Below are 19,168 nucleotides of genomic sequence, written 5' to 3'. Positions count from 1 at the left end.
TTTTGCGATCAGCATTGGGCTGGACTTCCATCCAAAGATGTTCTGGGGGATCTAATCTAAGGTGATCTACGACTGCCCCTCTGCGTGTTAGTGGATCAAAACCCGCCCCACGATTTTAGCCACTCAATGTTGAAGGTTTTCAGTTTGAAGATTTTAATATTCTGAGTAAATCTTATATGCAAAATATATACACAAGGGAAGTGATATTTATACTTCCAAATTAGTCTCTTGCACTCTTGGAAAACAAAAAAAATGATTAAAAAAGAAAAAAGATGCATGAGAGCCCTGCACCACGCTATTAGCATCCAAGTAAAAAGTCAAAAATAGTGGTAGGTCACCCCCGAAAACAACAGCCTCTTAAACATTAATATGAAGGGCAAAATTGATAAGTTAACGAGGAGGACGGAGAGTCAATTTGGAACTGCAAGGAGGTCACGAGGCTATTCTAATCATACATCCTTGGACGCTCAAGTGCATTAAGTTTTATACACGGGCTTTCCTAAATGCTACGTATTTCTGATACTGCTGCCAAAAAAAGAAAAAAATGACACAGATTTACAGCAATCTTCCCATCTGGGACATTCATATCCAAAACAGCACCTGGTTAAAGATTAACTTAACAGTTCTGAGGGTATTGCTATTTTGTGGTATAAAAAATAGAACTTTCAAGCCAAAATCATGCAAATTGACACCAGAAACGAATGGTAATGTACACCTCATCCAGCCAACAAAAAGGGATGTCAAGTATGGCTGCTAATAGCTAGCTGATCATGCAAGCAAGCTTGGCCCATTTTCAGCAGCTGTGCGAGCATGTTCATGACCATGATGTCTTGTCAATTGCACATCACGGTTGAACTGAGTTCTTGCCTTTGCATAAGGAGCATCTCTTGCTGAAAGATCAAGATTTACAAAGAGCAACTCATTAGAATTGATACTCGCGTATTTATCTAAAACAGCATCAAGCAATACACCTTCTACCGCCCTTTCTCCCCTTTTGCAAATTTACATAGTATGTGCAAGAACATGCATGCGTCCATATGCTCTTTCTGAACAAGTGTGTTTGTGTGTGTGTGTGTGTGAGAGAGAGAGAGAGAGTGTTTGTGTTTGTGATGCATGCAACCTTGTTTGTGGCCCAATATATCTGGTTTTCCATTATGGCAATAGATAATTAAACCAAGAAAGGAAAACCAAAGCACATTTTATGAGCATGGGAGGATCATCAATTTCAGAGGGTACTAACTTCCCATAGTTGCAAATTATTGCGAGAATATGAACTTGAGATGAATGTCCTTACCTCCAATTCTTTGAGCTCGGAGAATATTTTGGCGCCTTTTCCACCAACAAGTCAAGCAGGTTGCAATCAGCAGGAATGATACACATACCCCCAATCCAATGCCAACTCTTGCACCGGCTGAGAGATGAGGTCCACACGTTCGCAAGCCAGGAATACCACAGAGACCAGCATTGTCCGTGAAACTAGAAAAAATCCAGAGTGAGTTTCTGAACAAAAAGTTGCACATCAATTCTGGTAATTCTGTTATTTGATACAGTGCTGATGTTTACTGTAGCTGACACGTAAGAATCCAAATCCTTCAGACTTGACTAGTAATGAATACTTGTTTTTCAAGACAAATAACTTTTAATCATATAACATGACAAAAAACATAGACGGGAAATCATGCAAGTTATTTGAACACGAGTAGTTATTAAAGGTCATAAAACCTTTTATCATGAGGGCAATTTAGGCAAACACAAAAATGTTTACCAAGGAGCTGCTAATATTTTATTAAAGTAGTAATTAAACCAAAGAGGGACAAGGGCAATGCACAGTAAATAGTCATATTCCAAAGGCTAAAGCGCTGGAGGAGCCAGAGGTTAATGTTTTCCATTTTTTTTTGGGGGGGGGGGGTGGTTGGGGGTGTTGGATGGGTGGAGAATAGTAAAGATGTGCATTTAAGAAGGTACTCTTATATGTTGAAAAAAATTTTTTGGGGGGGGTGAGGGTGGAGAACTCTAGTGTTTACATGGAAATTTTTGAAGTTTTCAATGGGATGTTGAAGGATTTATAAAATTTTGGGGAGGCAAAATCAAACTTTGATACGATATAAATGAATACTTCGATTATTTTAAAGGATAACGAAAGAATTCTAGAAATCTTGGGGCCGCTCACCGCCTGCCATTAGATCCACCAGTGGGCTAAAGCAAGTTAACATTCCACACTGGGAAAGTAGCTGCACTGTCATCCTGGGACAGGTATTTACCAGACACTTCAACCTATAGTCAAACGTTTTGAAGACCATGAGACTACAGCCCAGTCATCAGGAATTCATGGTATTGTACACATCTGGCTTATACACATTAAACCAGTTCGCAAGCTAGACAAGGTTCAAAACCAGCAAAAGTTATGGTCTTAAGACTAAGTGCAGCAGCTAAATAGTACCTTGAGAGGCTTCTATCAGTGAAGCATCCCATCCCAATGGGCCGGATTTTGACTGAAACAGAATATCTAGGTCATACTATGTCTGCTATATTACCAAGCATGGAAGGATTTAACCACCCACAACTAGGCCATCCTAGGCCTTGCTGAATATGACTACCCAAAATCAAGCAGATGCGTAATCAGTACCATAGCCTAAAAACAGAGTCAATAGTGAACATACTTAAAGCTAGCTCTGTGCAACAATCTTCCTCCTAATGCAGCTGGGACTCTTCCTGAGAGAGAGTTACCATTGAGATTCCTAAACAAACAAATCCAACAATAGAAGCCAACTCCCAAATATCAATATGGTATTGTGATTGTTCACTAAAACCCACAAAGCAACAAATTTGGATAACCTTACAGTATTCGTAATGAAGTCAACTGGCCAAGGCTTTCAGGGATCGACCCATTAAAGAAGTTGTAAGAAAGATCCCTGTAAACCAAAATGGTCTTCAGCAATCAGAAAGAAAGATCAAAATCAACACAAGCATCAAAAAAGTTGTGCCTCGTACAAATACTAAAGATGCAGAAAGTGAACCCAAAAAAAAAAAGAAAATAAGGATGAAGCAATCAGACCATCCATAATTGGTCCAGTTATCTGCAGCAATTAGATTAGACTGTTTAACATGATAGGAACAGTATTATCTTCACTTTATGACAAAAGAATGACAGTGTAAAATCATAAATGTGGTGTCACTCAAGGTTCACTAATTCTAGATATATATGTGCATGCACACTACAAACAATCACACAAATGATGACCTTTATGATTCATAACGAGTAGCTTTTGCAAAACTGAATTAGAGGATAATTAGGCAATAACACCTCTAACAACCCTCCCCCCAACCAAAAGTAATAGCAATGAAAATGTCAAAATTTGTGTAATATTAAATTCCTATGTAGTATGTATTGAGATAAGAAGCATAGACGGTGACAGATAGAATAAATGCTTGCTTGGAAGTTCCATATGCATCTTATTTGTAAGTCTTTTACTTTGGGACATCAGAGATTAAAAACATGCCAGGCATAAATTTGCAGGATAAAGCTAGTGAAAGGTCTACTGGTTTAAACTTATTACACCATAGTAGATTGCTAGAGATATCTCACCAAACACAACAATTATAGGAACCTAATGAACCATAGCTAAGTAAGAAGAAGTACTACACACACAACCCACATTTAAGTGATATTCTGTAATTATCTTAGTTCGATAACTGGTACTAGTCATTGTGAGATGAACTGCAACAGCACATATCCATGAAGAAGCAACAATAGTTGTTAAAAATTGAGAAATTATTCTTTTAACTTGGTTTTTTGCTCATTTTTGCATCAAGAACAAAATATCAGGTCAGTGCATATGAGCTCACCAACGACTCAATTTCTAAGTAGAAGGTGGAGAGGGAAGGCGCATCCAGCATAAATGTTAAAAAGATAAAGTATATCGAAGAATTTTTGGCCCCGAACAGTAAGCACAAAACTAAATCACCATCTTAATTTTGAGAAGGATGGGGAAAGGGAATCCCAAATGTAAAGGATGTGGTGAAGGAGTGGATACAACTAAACACATGTTGCCCTTTTGCTATTTTGCAAGAGGGTGGAACTGGCATGGAAGGAATTTCAAATACAGACACATGCCTTAAAGGAGGAATGAAGGAATTTCTGGAAATGGTGGAGAAATTTCAGCTAGCAGAGTGAATGGAATAGGTCGTACTGAATTAAATGCAAATTTCTTATGGAAAGCGAGAGATGAACATAACTTTAATGAAGGTAATATAGATGGTAATTCCATAATAACAAAAGTAGCAAAAGAGCGGGGAGAATTTAAATAAGTGAGGAAGCAGGATAAACACGAGGAACACTAGGCTGCTGTAGCTGAGGAGGAAAGATCAATTTCACCATGTCCCAAAATAATCAAAATCAACACTGATGCAGCACTGCACAATAAGAAAATCCAAGCTGGAGTGGAAGCAGTAGCTAGAAACTGGCAAGGGACTGCTAGGAACCTCGGCTATCCATTTAAATCATTCCACAGATGCAGCTGTTTAAGAGGCAGCTGCAGTCTGACTGGCAATGCTAAAAGCCAAAAAAGAAGGGCTGGTGAAGAACTACCATCCAATCTGATTGTACATCAGTCTTCAGCAGAATTAGGGAGGATTACACTAATGAGAGTCTTTTGTCTAATTTGTTAGAAGACATTAACATGCAAAACTACCCTTTTGAGAAAGGTTGGGAACCGAGTCATGGTTTGGGAAAATTTACAACCTTTTGAAAGAAGTAAAGTCAGAGAATGGCTTCCCTCTTTGGCTAAATTAGAAGGCATATATAATTACCGGATACATTATTCATTACACATTCACCACTGGCATTTTGCCAATAAAAAAAGGATGTAAGTTAATAAATGCAGAAGATTTACTCACAGTACTTCTAGGCTAGAAATTGTTCCAAGAGAGGAAGGAATTACTCCGCCAATGCTGTTTCCACTAAAATTTCTGCAATTACACCAATTATAGAGATAATATGATAGACAAAATGATTTTAAAATCAAGGAAACAGAATTTAGTACAAGAACAATTGACATGATGACAAAATAAAGCTCGTGCTTAGCACTTCTCCTTCTAAGATTATGGTTCATTACTCAATAAACATGATACTAACCAATCTTAGCATCAAAATCAACTACTGATCATGCGATGAGATGGTGTAAGAGATGTTATGATTTTGATGCCAATGAGGACTAAATGGAGTTGTAACCGTGCTGCTTAAATAAAACTATAGCTTACATGCTCTGCAGATTGTGCAATTTTGATATGTCAGCTGGCAAAAAGCCCCTCAACCCTTGGTTGTCAAGACCACTGTCATTGCAAAGCAGATAGATTTTAGGAAATAAACATGAGACGTCAATATCAAATAGTAATTCACGGGAAAATCATTTGTGCTGTATCATATACAGAAATATTTTGACTTTTCCGAAGTTAGAATTCAGCATACAAACTAAATCTTAGAAGTACTGCTACAAACCTAAATTTCTTATATACTTTCGCAAGAATCTACGGAAAGATTAATCTCACTTCTTGTGCCTGATACTTTGCTTCAAGCAGACTAAAAATCAGTACAATTTTGGAAAATTGCCACCTTTTGTAAATTTTGTCATCAAGATGTCTCATGAAAAAAGGGGAAACAGTGTATCATGGTCAACAGCATAACTAAAAACCCAAAAGACAAAATTTGTACGATAGAACAAGAAGAATAATAATAATAAAACCAGTGAGATGTACTTTGGGCAAAGGAAAATTAAAATAATATGCAGATGTGGCCATAAATTTTGTTATAATTTGTTAAGTACTTGTATAAAAATAAACTGGTCTAATAACATAAAGTCAATGATCAAGTAAATTTCCACTCTCTGTGCCCTAATCGGTGTAACACTTCTAAGCAGCTGAGCTGTATACTGCTAAAAAGACTGTCCATAATGCCATAAATACAACTGGAAGAAGCCCCACAAAAGAGGTCACTAGATCCCATTCTAAACAATGTTAAAAATCTGACTTATTCAATTATCTTCTCAACCAACTTAGAAGTTTACGTACAGACCAGTGTCTAAAGGTCTTCCAATTTTGCAGTTTTGCTCCATTAGCCCAAGAAATAATTTCACTAAAACTTAGACACTCAATTTAGTGGTGGTAATACATATTTGGGTACCAGTAAAATTTATATCATGAATAAAGGGTATAAAACTTCAATTACGTACAGCCCATCAATAACCCATTTATTTGAAACTTTGTCAAATTGGCAATCAGCTCCACTCCACGGATGCTGCTGGGGAACACAAGGGTCTCCATTCCATCCAAAACGAAGAGGAAGCCCAAGAGCAGTCTTCAATGACTGCAATGCTCGAACTATCACAAAGGAAAACAAAAGATTTCCCAAAAACTTAAAATGGCATGCCTTAGTATAAGGGAAATAAAATCAAACACAGGCGACAACAGTGGTAAACAGCACTATGCAATGACAACATAAGAATGCGGCGACGACTCATGACTAGACCAGTAAACCTACACCCTCAAAAGATTTTCCAACATGAAGACACATAGACTATCATTTGTAACATTATCCCACATGCACTAAGAAGCATCCCAACATACCATGCTCATAGTAAATGAAGGGAGACTAGAGGGAAGAAACATATCTAATTAATGTAAAAGCTTTTAACAAAACCATTTAATCCAGAAAAAAAAACAAATAAAATGTTGGGATGATAGCTATGTGACAACCATTTCAAGGAATGAGAACAAATTCTATAAGCACTATGGTAAATTCCATGTCCCGAGTTATGAAGGATCATGAACAAATTCCAGTTTTTCACTCCTTCCAGGAGATTATGGTGGTCTTACATCTCTCTTGTTACATACAAAAGTAAAAATTATTGAACAAGCCATCCCAAAGCCAGCACGGTAATAAGAACAAAAGGAGAAACTACAGAATAGTTTCATTTTGCTGCATAGCTTGTAGGTAGCCTATGATAGTGTTTCTAGTTGTAAGGGAACAAGGAGATTAGTGTACATGAGTCAAGTGAGCTTTACCCCAAAACAAAAAGGAGGAACTGCAGCATAGTTTCATTTTGCTGCATAGCTAGCATCATAGACCATTACATTGTAGGTAACCTATGGTAGTGTTTCTAGTTGAAAGAGAACAAGGAGGTTAGTGTGCATGAGTCAAGTGAGCTTTACCCCAAAACAAAACATTAGCTAAGAAGACATGGGAGAAAGTGAGAAAATTTTGCTCTGTACCTTCATCAGGTAATGTTTTGGATTCTGCTGCTACAATCTCAAATATCTCAATAGCATTGATTATGGCATGATTACCCTTTGTAGGGTGCAAACTGATTGTCAAACCTCGACCACTAACAGGAACAGTTGTATTCAGCACTAGAGCTGTATTAATAGCACCAGTCATTTTGACAATGTCAACATCTCGAAACACAGCATCACCATTTATCAAAATGTCAAATACCCTTTTCCCTGCAGCAGTTACTGAAGGATCAATTTCTGCAAAATGCAACCAAACTGAGTAGTTTCTGTTCGGGTCAATATCCATTGTGTAGACTAAATCAGGTTGATTATCTGTACTAATAAGAGCAGTCTGGTAGAGAGCTTCAGGATAGAAGTTAGGTGATGATGAGGGTACTTTGATGCTGTTTGTTGTAGATATGGTGTGATCATTACTCTGACCAAAAGTTAGGCGGGAATCCCAAAATCGATCCCCACCCCAACTGTCAGCACTGTAGTCAGCACCAAACTTTTGATGCTCGGAACCACAACTATATCTTTTAACAGTCCTCAGAATTGTCCCTTGACCATGTCCAGGGCCAAAATAGTATGCTCCATCATCAACTTGAAGAATTTCGATTGCCATTACTGCTGGATCTCCGTGACCAGTGCTATGGAAGCAAAGTGATGCAGTCCCATCCTCAAGGAACACAAGGGCTTCGACAAATGCCTGCTCATCATCATGATTGCTCCACCCAGATGGCAAAGAATAAGCTAGTGTTCCTTCTATGGAAACATCAAACAAGGGTTCATTGTTAAAATTTGGCTCTGCAACTAATCCAAAGAAGATCCTAACAGTGTAGTGGCCATGAGGTACTCTATTGATATTGTAACAATTTTCAGGTCCCTCAGATAAAGGAAAATAGCGAAGAGTATCAAGACTTGGAGTTATAAAACTTGGGCGGGTTCCATTAGCTGGTATTCCTCCCGTATATGCAAAATCCTTATACCATAGAGTATTAGTTGGGGAAGTCCGGACATCTGCACGAGCTCCACAACTTATTCTCATCACATATGGTGCTGCAATAAACAAAGGAAATCATGAATCAAATCTTCTTCCATGTCCTTGGCCTATATACACTTTGGGTCTCAAATTAATGTATAAGTAATTTCATGCATTTGTCATAGTCAAAGTTGTTGACTAGATAAGAACTGGAAGAAGACTAGCTCAGATAGCAAGCATGCAGCTATAACAGTTTAACTATTTGCCTCATTGTATGATGGCAAGGTACATCTGTCTGTTTATGTTGTGTTTTTGAGTCTTAACATCCATTGTCACTAATACTCTAGCAATAACTCTTCATTGATCTTCCAAATAAGTAAACACGGTTTAAGAAACCAGTAATATTGTTGACACTGCATTTGAAGTGACAAAGAACTGTGCTTTTTATTCTTCTACCTTACCTTCACTTTGCGGGAGAGAAATAAAAAAATTTAGAGAATTAAGCATGAAAGAACTTCAGAACTCTTACAAAGCTAGTAATTTGACTTCCAAAAGCCCAATTTAGTGGATGAAGATAGAAACTTTACTGGCAAAATACCTCATTTTGCTCATTTCTTTTTTGTCCTCGTCCCCCCCAACCCCTTCTTTCACCTTCTCTTCCCTAATCAATTTGTGTAACCCAGCAAAGACTAACAATACAAAAAACAGTTCCTTTCATAGACTGATTTCCTTCCCTTTTGGGGGAAAAAAAAAAAAACAAAGTGTGGTGAATATTAGGAAAGAATCACAACTTTAAGTAATACATTCCTTAACCACCAACTAAACACTCACCAAATTTTGGAGCTAGTATACAATTTCCTTAACATATCAACTATCCACTCTATTAAAAAAGAATCAAAATTAGCCCCACAGTTACATCCAACACCCCGAGTAATTATCCTACTAAATGAATCAAGAACCTATGTTTCCAAATTATCCAGGTAAAAAAAAATTCGATTTGACCTTTCAGACAACTACCAGCCAACTCACAGAGAGCACTGAATTAGTAAAGAGCACTTTCATCATTACCCCAACAAAGTGCATAATCCCTGGGATTCAAATTTATAAATCAAAGACCCTTTGAGTAATGCAGACTAAATGCAATTCTGGGCTCTATCCACAGCACATAACAAATCAGTTCAACTATAGATTATGCAATAAATGTGAAAAAAGATAGTAATACTAGTTGCTTGCTACTATATAATGAGAAAAAAAGTAAAGTAAGGAAGGAAAAGAAAGACTAACCAGGACGAGGGAATGAAGGTTTGAGAGATGAGAAGAAGCAGAAGGAGATAAAGAAGAGTACGAAGAACCCTCTTGGTCTCAGCATATTGCAGACTTCTTTTGCTCTGCTTTTTTGTTTGGTTTTGTTTATCCAACCTTGTCTATGTACTATGTGGTGCCCATATCACATTCTTCTCCCATTGATCCACAAAGCTTATTCTTAATCTAGTAGTATTTATTTTTCTCCGAGGTGTTTACTTTCTACTAGGAGCAGGGGACAGGGAAGTACGAGACAATGGACTGCGTGTTTGTGCGTGAGAAGAAAGGTGAGCGTTTAAGGGACGTGCGTGCTGTACAGGTAGAGACAGTTGAAGATTAATTATTTTTATTCAGAAGCTGCTAAGTTTTGATTGGACTGCCGCGAGGCAAGCCAGGTTCCCATGGAGAAATTGGTTTATTATGGAAAATGATTCCGTGGAGCTCCAACTATTAAGGAGGTGATTGAAGGAGGTAATTGAAGTAATTATGTCAAGCACTAATGTAACGGTTGCCTCAAACAATAAAATCAAATCAATTTATTTATAAAGGGAGGATTTGATTGGGTGATATGATGGAAGCAACCGTAAATAATTTTGAATTCAATTTCTCTCAGTTGTCAAATTAACAAAAAAAAAAATCAATTTATAGATATCAAGAAAGATTTTATAGCGTTTTGCAAAAAAAAAAAAAAAAGAAAGATTTTATAGTGACTTAGCATCCTGTGTTGCATGTAAAATGTTGCCAATACTCAATTGGATATTAGGTAGATAACACAAGCTCTTTAGTTGTCTCTCAAATTGTTTTTTTTTCCTATATCTCTATAGTAATATGTATTTGGAAATGGAAGCTCTTGATATTGTTATATCATATTTTTCTAACGTGACCTTGCAATTTAGAGGATTACCACTTGATAATTTATTCCATCTTAGCTCGTCTAATCTATTTTATATGCAATGTACACCATTAATATAATTCTAGTATTTTACCAAAAGTTAATATTATTGGTCTTCATTTTGTAAATACCACTTAATTTTCTCCATGCAACTTTTTTGTGGAAAACAAATTATGAAGGAGATGGAGTGCCACTAATAATGCCCTTCACTAGAAAAGAAAAAGAAATATAGGTTTGTCCGTACATTTTCATGTCTTTTAACAAAAAAAAAAAATTATAAGGGAAAGGGCGTGTTATTAACAATTTTCTTTACCGATATATTCTAGCACTTCCATAGAATTAGAGGGTTGTCTCTTGATGATTTACATCACTTTAGCGTATCTAATTTTCTTTTTGCATCTAATTTATTTTATGCTATGTACGTTATTAATATAATTTTAGTATTTTACCAAACGTTAATATTCTAAAATGAATAAGAAAAAAAAAAAAAAAAGCGGCACCCTCATCGGGCAATTGGGTATGCAAAAAAGATCAGAATCTATCACATCATAAAAAGGTTGCCCGCACCGAGTTGGGACTTAAAAATCCGCGTGCCGGGGCCCCGACGCCTCCCTTTGTCCTCCCGTGACCATAATTCGTCGCACAACTCTCCGAGTGGACTTCTGAGTCATTTTCCCATTTAAATAAGGGATAATTTCAGAAATCTCCCCCGAAATTTCTTATAATATCACTTAGCTCCTTTAAAGTTTTTAAAATCTCACTTACCTCCCTTAAATTAACTTTTCTTGTAACATTTTAACCCCTTTGGAAGAAATACAAGAAAAATAAAACTTTTGTTCTACTACTACCCTTATGTTATCCTTTTTTTTATCCCCAAAAATACTATTTTTTCCCCAAAAGTCAGGACCGATTACATAGAGAAGACCAAAGGAAAAATCATAGGCTAACGCGTAGGACTATCACTCCCGTACACATTGAACCCAAACATTCGAGAATTCCCTACTATCCAGTAGAACTATTGCCCTTACCTTCCCTAGGAGGCTAGCAAAGGATGTAGCGACCCACTCCCTCCCCAAGTTGGATCCTGCTAGCTCATTGGCTGCATGGTTCGCGAATCTGCTTCCACCATGAGTCTCCCCTTGAACGCTACTGAGCACAATCTGAGGCCATGGAGTAATGCCAGACTTTCCGCTATAATGACGTCCGTCTCCCCGAACTCCTTATAAAAAGCAAAGATGACCTTGCCTTCGTGATCCTGAAGCAAGCCACCCCCAGCTTCCCGTCCATGGACAACACTCGCGTCCGTGTTCAACGTCACATACTGAAACGGAGGCCGCTTCCATGAAACCGGCAAGATTTCAACTTTCATCCAACGTGAGAAGATTAGGCTCCTCCATGGATCCTCCGAATCTCCTTTGTAGTGTTGCGGTTGAAAAATTTTTGCCCGCCCTAATTGTACCATAAACTGTTCTATCATGCAGATAACCCTACGAGCGCTGAAAGTCTCTCCTTCGAACCGTGCCCTATTGCGGCCTTTCCATAAAGACCACAATACAACGCAAGGAAATTTGTAACTTGTAAATATCTTGAAAAATTCACACGTATGAATAGATTATTTGAGTTTTCAATACAATTTAAACAACACTATGAATTAAAGCACATTTTCCTAAAAAATATCTTGACTTCCTTAATTGTAATTTGTAACTTAATTGTGCACGAAATCATTTAAGATATTAATTACTCACCAAAATCCTTGCAAGTGGTTGACTTTAATTAGTTTTAATTTATTCATGTCTTTTGCTATTCCACCATGATCCCAATGTAAATAAATATGAACCATTATTAGCTAACAAATTTTTTTTTAATTTACATTTTTTAGTTTTAAAATTTTATTTTGTTTTGACTTTTTAGTTAAATAGTTATTAAGAGCAAGGGCAATGTTGTCAATTTGTGACATTTGATTTAAATATTTAATCTTGTCAAGTTAATAATAGAGGTAAGTGAGATTTGGAAAACTTTAGAGGAGTTGAGTGATATTATGACAAATCTCGAAAGAGTTTTCTGAAGGTATCCCTTAAAATAATCAAACCTTCTGTTGCAAACAAAGTTCCAATTGCATGAATTAATGCGCCATCAACGGTGCTGCCGTTATCCGCAATGTCAACATGAAGTTGGTTTATTTCCTTTCTTTTTCTTTTTTCTTACCCGGATTAAAATTATAATTGGCAAAAATTATGCTTGCTATCTTTCTAATTTCTTTGATAAAGTTTGACTTCTTCTTCTTTTCTTTTTTAAAATTTTATTATAAGGCACTGGGTTCCTTTCCACACGTAATTATCTGATGATAATTACATATTGCAAAACTTTATTTGCTTATATTATCAATAAATTTTCAACCATTTTTTTTATCTCACATGTATCACATCAAAAAAGTGCTGCATTATTATTTTTTAATTATTTGAAATAATTTATTGTCTAAACACGCTCATTGTCTCTTTATTGCACCATAAATTTGTAAACAATTTCATATATACCAGTGATCTTTCACTTTGTATGGGTTCTTAAATAGTGAAGAAGAAAAGAATTTGATGGTTAAATATTTACTTTGAAAAATTGTGGAAGGTTATCGGCTAGGCCTGTCAATTGAGCCATTTGAGATGGGTTTTAATAAGTCCAGACTCGATTCATATAGTTAGTACCAATTCAAATTATGAGTTTCAAGTTAATAAATATGAAATTCATACTCAATTCACAAAATATTCGAACTATGAGCCTAATTTCCAAACTCACTTATTGCTCATTAATTTCCTTAATATAATTGCTATAACTATTAAATTTTAAAGCTAATTTAATATCCACTAGACCACAATATTAAAACTATACACAATCCAGTAACAATTCATTAAAAAGTATATAAACCAAGAAATTTTCAGCAATAACATGTCCAATTAGTTCAATGTACATGAAAAATAGTAATAAAACATGATCAACAACCAATATATTTTCAAAAATCCTTAATTCGCTTGTATTAAGATTTGTTCTCCTGAATCTTTTGACATAATTTTGCATATTTAACATTTCTTCTATATTATTATATTTTGACACACAACTCATAAATATTAAATTCTAATATTATACACAGACACATACATATATGCAGGTTTAAGTGCCAAACTTATATCAGGTTTGAATCTAATAAAATCAAAACTCGACTCTCATTTAATTTGAATCTAATATTTAAGTTCAAACTCAACCCAACTCAAATCTCTTGGTTGAATATACTCTTTGTCCTTGAGGGTCTCTCTTTAATAGCTGTGCAAAGTAGCTTTGAGGGTCTTTGAGGTTTCAGTTAATAGCTGTGCAAAATGGTAAGCTGCCGTGGTGAGGAGGAAAAAGAAGAAAAAAAAAGGGCGATAAAAGTAAGAAACTACAGAAGAATTACTTTTATGCACTTACGTTGATAGACATATTCGCATTATTTGATAGAATAAATATATACGAACTACACCGATGGTCTTGCCATTGAACTTGTGATACAATAAATGTTAAAGGGTAAAAAAAAAAAAAAAAATTTTGTTAACAGGGAGCCTTGTTTGATTAAGCCACATTCTATTGAAAAGCTGCACTTGTAAGTTGTAGAACCCTTGTAAGGCTAATTTACGTTCTCACATAAACTTGCATGCTTCTCCACAACAGCATAAAAGGACACTTTGATGCTTCGGTCCCAATGTAGTTTTGTGTGAACCCCCGTAAAACAAGCCCGTTTGGATTGCTATTTTTCAGAATTTTTGTAAAAGAATATATTATAGCGATTTGATATATACGAAGTAAAAAGTGATTAAAAAAATATGTTTATAAAACACGTAAAATTTTTTTGAAGAAAAATTGCTTTCTAAACAAGTAAACTACGAAAAGTGAATGTTCAACTCATCTTGCATATTAAAGAGCAGCGTGAAATGGCCATAAACATACGTAATGCTTCTCATAGTATTCACGTAACCTCGATGGCGAAACAGGAATTCGATCAAAGATACTTACTCTATGTGCAGCAGTATATGCTGATGTGCCAAATGAATATATTAGAATATATTTTCAATGAACATACTTAATTTACATAACAGAGTAGTTTTTTCACGATGGATCTGCCAAGTATTGTGATGATATCGTGCTTTGTTTCGGTAGATTCAACATATTTTGAAGTTATCTCTATTTTATAAAGCATTAATTCAATGTATATTTGTGACGCCCCGGAAAAAATGAGTTTGAGAACCCGAAAATTTTCTAATTTTCTAGGGTTTATTTATTTAATCGCCCGCCTTTTCTACATTTTCTTGATTAGAAAAATTCCCCAAATAAAGTTTATGAGCAAAGATAGTTTTAAAATGATTTTTCTAGTATCGGTTAGTTTTTGAGAAATTAAGAGCGTATTTTGAACGGGGGACCCGCAAGTGCGGTAAATGTAATATATTTTTGATAACTTGTTGGAGTTTTGTGCTAAGTGATATTTTTCTACAAGGTGTTAAGAGATATTTATGGATTGGTGTGAGAGGGAACAAAGAGATAGAGATTCATTATTTAAGTGACAAGTGTCGCTTGGCCATTGGGTGGAATTTTTGACTTTTATGCCATGTCTTACCATTTGACTTAATAAACTAAAACTTTACCAAAAATTTGCTCCATTTCCAAGCTTCATGGCCGAACCTCTCTCAAGAAAGGAAGAAAGGAAAGCTTTCATCTTACTTCTTCATTTCTTGCTTCAATCAAACAATTTAACCGATTAAACTTGGATTTGCTCCATAAAAACCTTTCTCTTGGTAGTATTAAGGTGTGTAGTGAAGTGGTTTGAGAAGCAAAGGTGCTAAGTTGGGTCTTTTCTTGGGTTTGTAAGGTAAGTGACTAAGGAACCTTTCCTTTGATCTTGATAATGTTCAATTAGTGATTGGTGGTGGTTGAATAAGTGATTTTATGGTTGATTTCCTGATTTTGGTTGAAAATGATGAAATTTTATTATTTTTGGGGATTTTTCTGTTTTCATATGGATATGATTGTGTGGCTATATATGATGATTGGAAATGATGTTTAAGGACTCTATGAGGTGGAAAAAGTGATTAATTGCAATCAATTTCTGTTTTGGAAGAAATTTCAGAAAATCAGGGTTTTGTGATGAACATTCTGTCTGAATTTTTAGGTCCTAGATAGAGGTCGAATTGGCCTTTGTTTAAAACATGAAAGTTGTAGGGAATGACATTTTAAAGGTGCCTACAAAATTTCAGGTCAATCGGAGCAGTGTGGAATGAGAAAAGTCGAAATTACTATTGCTGTTCTGGTTTTACCCAAAATTGAGAAGTGCGTCTGTAATTGGTTGTTTTGGCTGGAATTGCTTCCGAATTAGTTGTTGAGGTCTTCTGATGAAATTTAACCCTGTTTCTTAGCTTTCATCTGGTTTTGGAATTGCTGGATTTGGATTTGGAGAGCCTGAGTTATGATGTTTCCGCTAGAATGCGTTTTGTGAATCTGTTTTTGTGATTCTGGTGTGGTATCTTGCATTTTTGACCTGGTTACACTCGAAACTGGGTTGAGTGACCTTCTGCAATATTGTAAACCTATCTCTTAGCTTCGAAACGGTGTATCTTGCACCTTCATCCGACAATCGTAGTGCCTTTGGTACCATTACCGCAAAATGACGTCAAAACCTGTTTTTTGGTTTTGAGCTTAACTTTCATTTCCGGACTTCTTCCTAGCTTGACTTGTCTTTGTACTACTTGGAGCTTGCTGAATGACTATTGGATGAACTTGTTGTTGTGTGTGTACCTTTGGAACTGGCTGAGAAAATAATGAAGCCATGATGGCTGGAAAAGTAAGCAAATTTAGGGGAAGTGCTGTCCGAACTTTTAAAGGGTTTGATTGCTTTGAGTTTGTGATCTAAGACTTGGATTTGAGCAAGGCAATGTTATATGATGGATGATTTCTGAGCCATGGAGGTGAGTGACCCTAAACTGTTTCCAAAGTTACTTTTGAAATGTTCCTTGCATTGTTTCTTTGGTTTGCATATCATGTGTGCGCGCATACGAGTTCTTGACATGGTTTGGCTTTAATGAGTTCTTGAGGAGTCTTGTGCTGGACACCAACGTTTCCACCACTTTCGTGAGTTTGTGATATGATCTGGAGCACCGATGCTGCCCCCCTTTAATGTTTATGGTTTCGTGATCTGTTTGAGCGTTGGGTGTTTAGTTTCAATGATTTCACTGGCTCACGAGAGCAAAAATACGTGCATTTGATACTTGAATCATGACATCATGACATCATCGAAATGAATTATTGTGAAAGATATTTGATTACTGGTTTTATTTGGTTACTCGCTGAGCTTCTAGCTCACCCCAAAAATATTTTATTCCCCTCCACAGGGCTCAAGGCGAAGGCAGGACTTGTTGTGCTTATTCATGTGAATGGATGGATTATCTCGTGTATGGTTTGAATTTGGATTTCCTTTTGTGTAATAGTTATTATTAGGGATTGTAATGAATGTTTGGAATCGATCGGATGTATACATACGTTCCACGCTTGGAATTAGTTTCCGCTTCGTTTTGTTTATATGTAAATATTGGAGATTTACATTGTAATATTTGAGGTTTATTCTTGTAATATATTTGAGGATTGTAGTGAACGACTGAGTCCCGGCGAGAGTTGGGCAGGCGGCCCGCCGAACCCTCTGGTTCGCCTCAGGGGGAGGTGGGGCCGTTACAATATTGGCAATGCATATTATGTAACAGTGAATGCACGACACTTGATCCAATTCGAATTTAAATTCTAAATTTTGCATATATGCATCTAAATTTATTAATTGACAAACCGTGAATTTAGGAAAATTTGTTCTTTTCACGAGGGAATATCGTATGCGATCATTCTATAGTTCCTTTTGAAAATCATTCCCTCAATTAATTTGAATATCTAATAATGATAATTATGTCCTTTCTAATGCTTGGAATTATTGCAATCTAAGAGTTAAAAATACCTTCTTTTTTTTTTCATAATAAACTCGTGAATTTAATTCAAAGATACGATATCAAAATATCCCGTATGGCATGAACTTACGTCAATTGTTTTTTGTTTTCTCTTTTCTTTTTGGTTTAATAGAAGGCAAAGGCCCATTAAGCGCAAACTAAAAGTATCATTGTCAGACCAATTACATTGACGCCCAACAGACCACTTGATGCGGTTGGATCCGTTGTTCATTATGTGTTTAGATCTTTTTTTTGTTTTTTTTTATTTTGGGCAAACGAGTGCAATGTTTCTTACTTTACTTACTTGTTAGCCTTATCGCCTCAGTTAGAGGTGGCAAATCAACCCATTTAACTAAATTTACCCATACCCGTCCATGAATAGATGAATATGGATATGTTAAATTTTTGTATATGGGTATAAATGGATTAATTAAACCCAATTAACCCATTTAGAATTCTCTTCCCCCCAAGTCTCTTCTTTTCCCCCACCTTTTTTTTTTCTAAATTTTTATTTTGTCATAATGTTAACTACTTTGGTTTCATTATTATTATTATTATTTGTTGGTTTTATCTTATTATTTTATTTTCTCTTAGTTTGTTAATTTGCTCATTTTTTAGCATTACCAATTTATGATAAATTTTAGCCTATTTTCTTATCTTTATAAAATGAAAATTTAAATTTATATATGAAAAAATGTTAGGGGTTCAAAATTTTTGGATTAAGTTTTTATATTAACTTTTACAGTACTTAGTTCAAATTTTTATATTCTTATTATTCAATTATTAAATAATAGGTAATTTTGTGACATAGAGTATAAATGAAAAAAAATTGGTAATTAAGTTTATTGAACATTATAAGTAAATATTTAAAACTAATGATGGGTACAAAAAGTGGTATAAATTGATAACTTCGTTTGCAAAAATGAATTTAAATGAGTTTATAAAAAGTTAAAATAAATGAGTTATAAATGAGTAATTGGGTTATCCAATTCATTTTTTGACTTGCCCATTTATACCCATCTAATTAAATGGGTATAAATGAGTTGACTCACTTATACCCATTACCCATTTTACCCAATCCAAACCCGTCCAAGTCACCCATTTTAACACCTTTCAGCATCTAATTCGACTATTTTGAGTCTAATGTCTCTCACTTACTAGTAAGTCTTTTCGCCTTACCACCTTAGCATCTAATCCAACTATCCCATCTCCCCCGCGTAGAGATTTATTATTCAATTGTGCTTTAAGAAAAATGTTTTATAAAATACATTGACGGTCACCATCTCATCTCTGAACATGTTTTATAAATGAATGAATAATTTGGATCCGAATAGCAAATTATAAGAATGATTCAGTTCTTATTTCCTATTAGTTAGTTCTCGGAACTATTTTAAATAGCTCATAGTTAGAAGATTTCATCATGTTAATCTAGGAAAAAAATTCCATCATGTTCATAAACTTATGCTTATTTGTAGTTTTTTTTTTTTTTTTGGTAAAATTTTTCTTTTAATATAAATGGAAGATCAGGAACTCGAACATTTTTTTGTTTACGCTCCTTTCCCGGCTTATTGCTTAGAATATATGCCAAAAAAAAAAACATCGCACAAATATATTTCTGACACACTTAATTTCTAATTCTATACCGGCCGTGCTGAGTCAGCACGGCCGCGGAATGAATTTTGCAGAAACTCTGCAAACATGTCAGTGGGTCAGCGGCCCACAAAT

General features: G+C 35.5%; 1 protein-coding gene and 1 long non-coding RNA gene across 6 annotated transcripts; one reads left to right on the top strand and one right to left on the bottom strand.

Moving 5' to 3' along the window:
- Positions 1–414: 414 nt before the first annotated feature.
- Positions 415–9,876, bottom strand: LOC113726048 (receptor-like protein 4). Of its 5 annotated transcripts, none has more exons than XR_011839000.1 (10): positions 9,533–9,876; positions 7,267–8,325; positions 6,228–6,375; positions 5,260–5,331; positions 4,897–4,968; positions 2,841–2,912; positions 2,661–2,738; positions 2,171–2,274; positions 1,295–1,476; positions 415–890 (listed from the first exon to the last, which is right to left on the bottom strand). XR_011839000.1 is itself a non-coding variant. In XM_072074394.1 (9 exons), exons 1-9 carry the CDS (start codon positions 9,615–9,617, stop codon positions 769–771), a joined length of 1,890 nt encoding a protein of 629 aa, XP_071930495.1. In that variant the 5' UTR covers positions 9,618–9,873; the 3' UTR covers positions 415–768. The 5 variants fall into 5 exon arrangements, 3 of the variants coding, with proteins under 3 accessions (XP_071930495.1, XP_027105332.1, XP_071930497.1); XR_011838999.1 differs by having other exon boundaries at positions 415–886; positions 9,533–9,875; XM_072074394.1 differs by lacking the exon at positions 2,171–2,274 and having other exon boundaries at positions 9,533–9,873.
- Positions 9,877–14,904: 5,028 nt separating this feature from the next.
- On the top strand, positions 14,905–17,247 carry LOC140035831 (uncharacterized). The gene is made up of 3 exons (XR_011839746.1): positions 14,905–15,330; positions 15,716–16,423; positions 16,847–17,247. It is a non-coding gene; the product is annotated as an uncharacterized lncRNA (long non-coding RNA).
- Positions 17,248–19,168: the final 1,921 nt, after the last annotated feature.

This window comes from Coffea arabica, chromosome 2c (genome assembly GCF_036785885.1).
Source record: "Coffea arabica cultivar ET-39 chromosome 2c, Coffea Arabica ET-39 HiFi, whole genome shotgun sequence".
Classification (NCBI taxonomy): domain Eukaryota; kingdom Viridiplantae; phylum Streptophyta; class Magnoliopsida; order Gentianales; family Rubiaceae; genus Coffea; species Coffea arabica.
This window is presented reverse-complemented; position numbering and strand designations above follow the sequence as displayed.

What these genes read in the sequence shown, in the direction of transcription:
- LOC113726048 (XM_072074394.1), bottom strand. Translation starts at nt 9,617, where the DNA reads ATGCTGAGACCAAGAGGGTTCTTCGTACTCTTCTTTATCTCCTTCTGC. An exon ending in TTGCACAATCTGCAGAGCAT is followed by an intron (nt 4,969 to 5,259) that starts GTAAGCTATAGT and finishes GTGTAATTGCAG; the next exon opens with AAATTTTAGTGGAAACAGCA. An exon ending in TTGCACAGAGCTAGCTTTAA is followed by an intron (nt 1,477 to 2,660) that starts GTATGTTCACTA and finishes GATTTTTTCTAG; the next exon opens with TTTCACGGACAATGCTGGTC.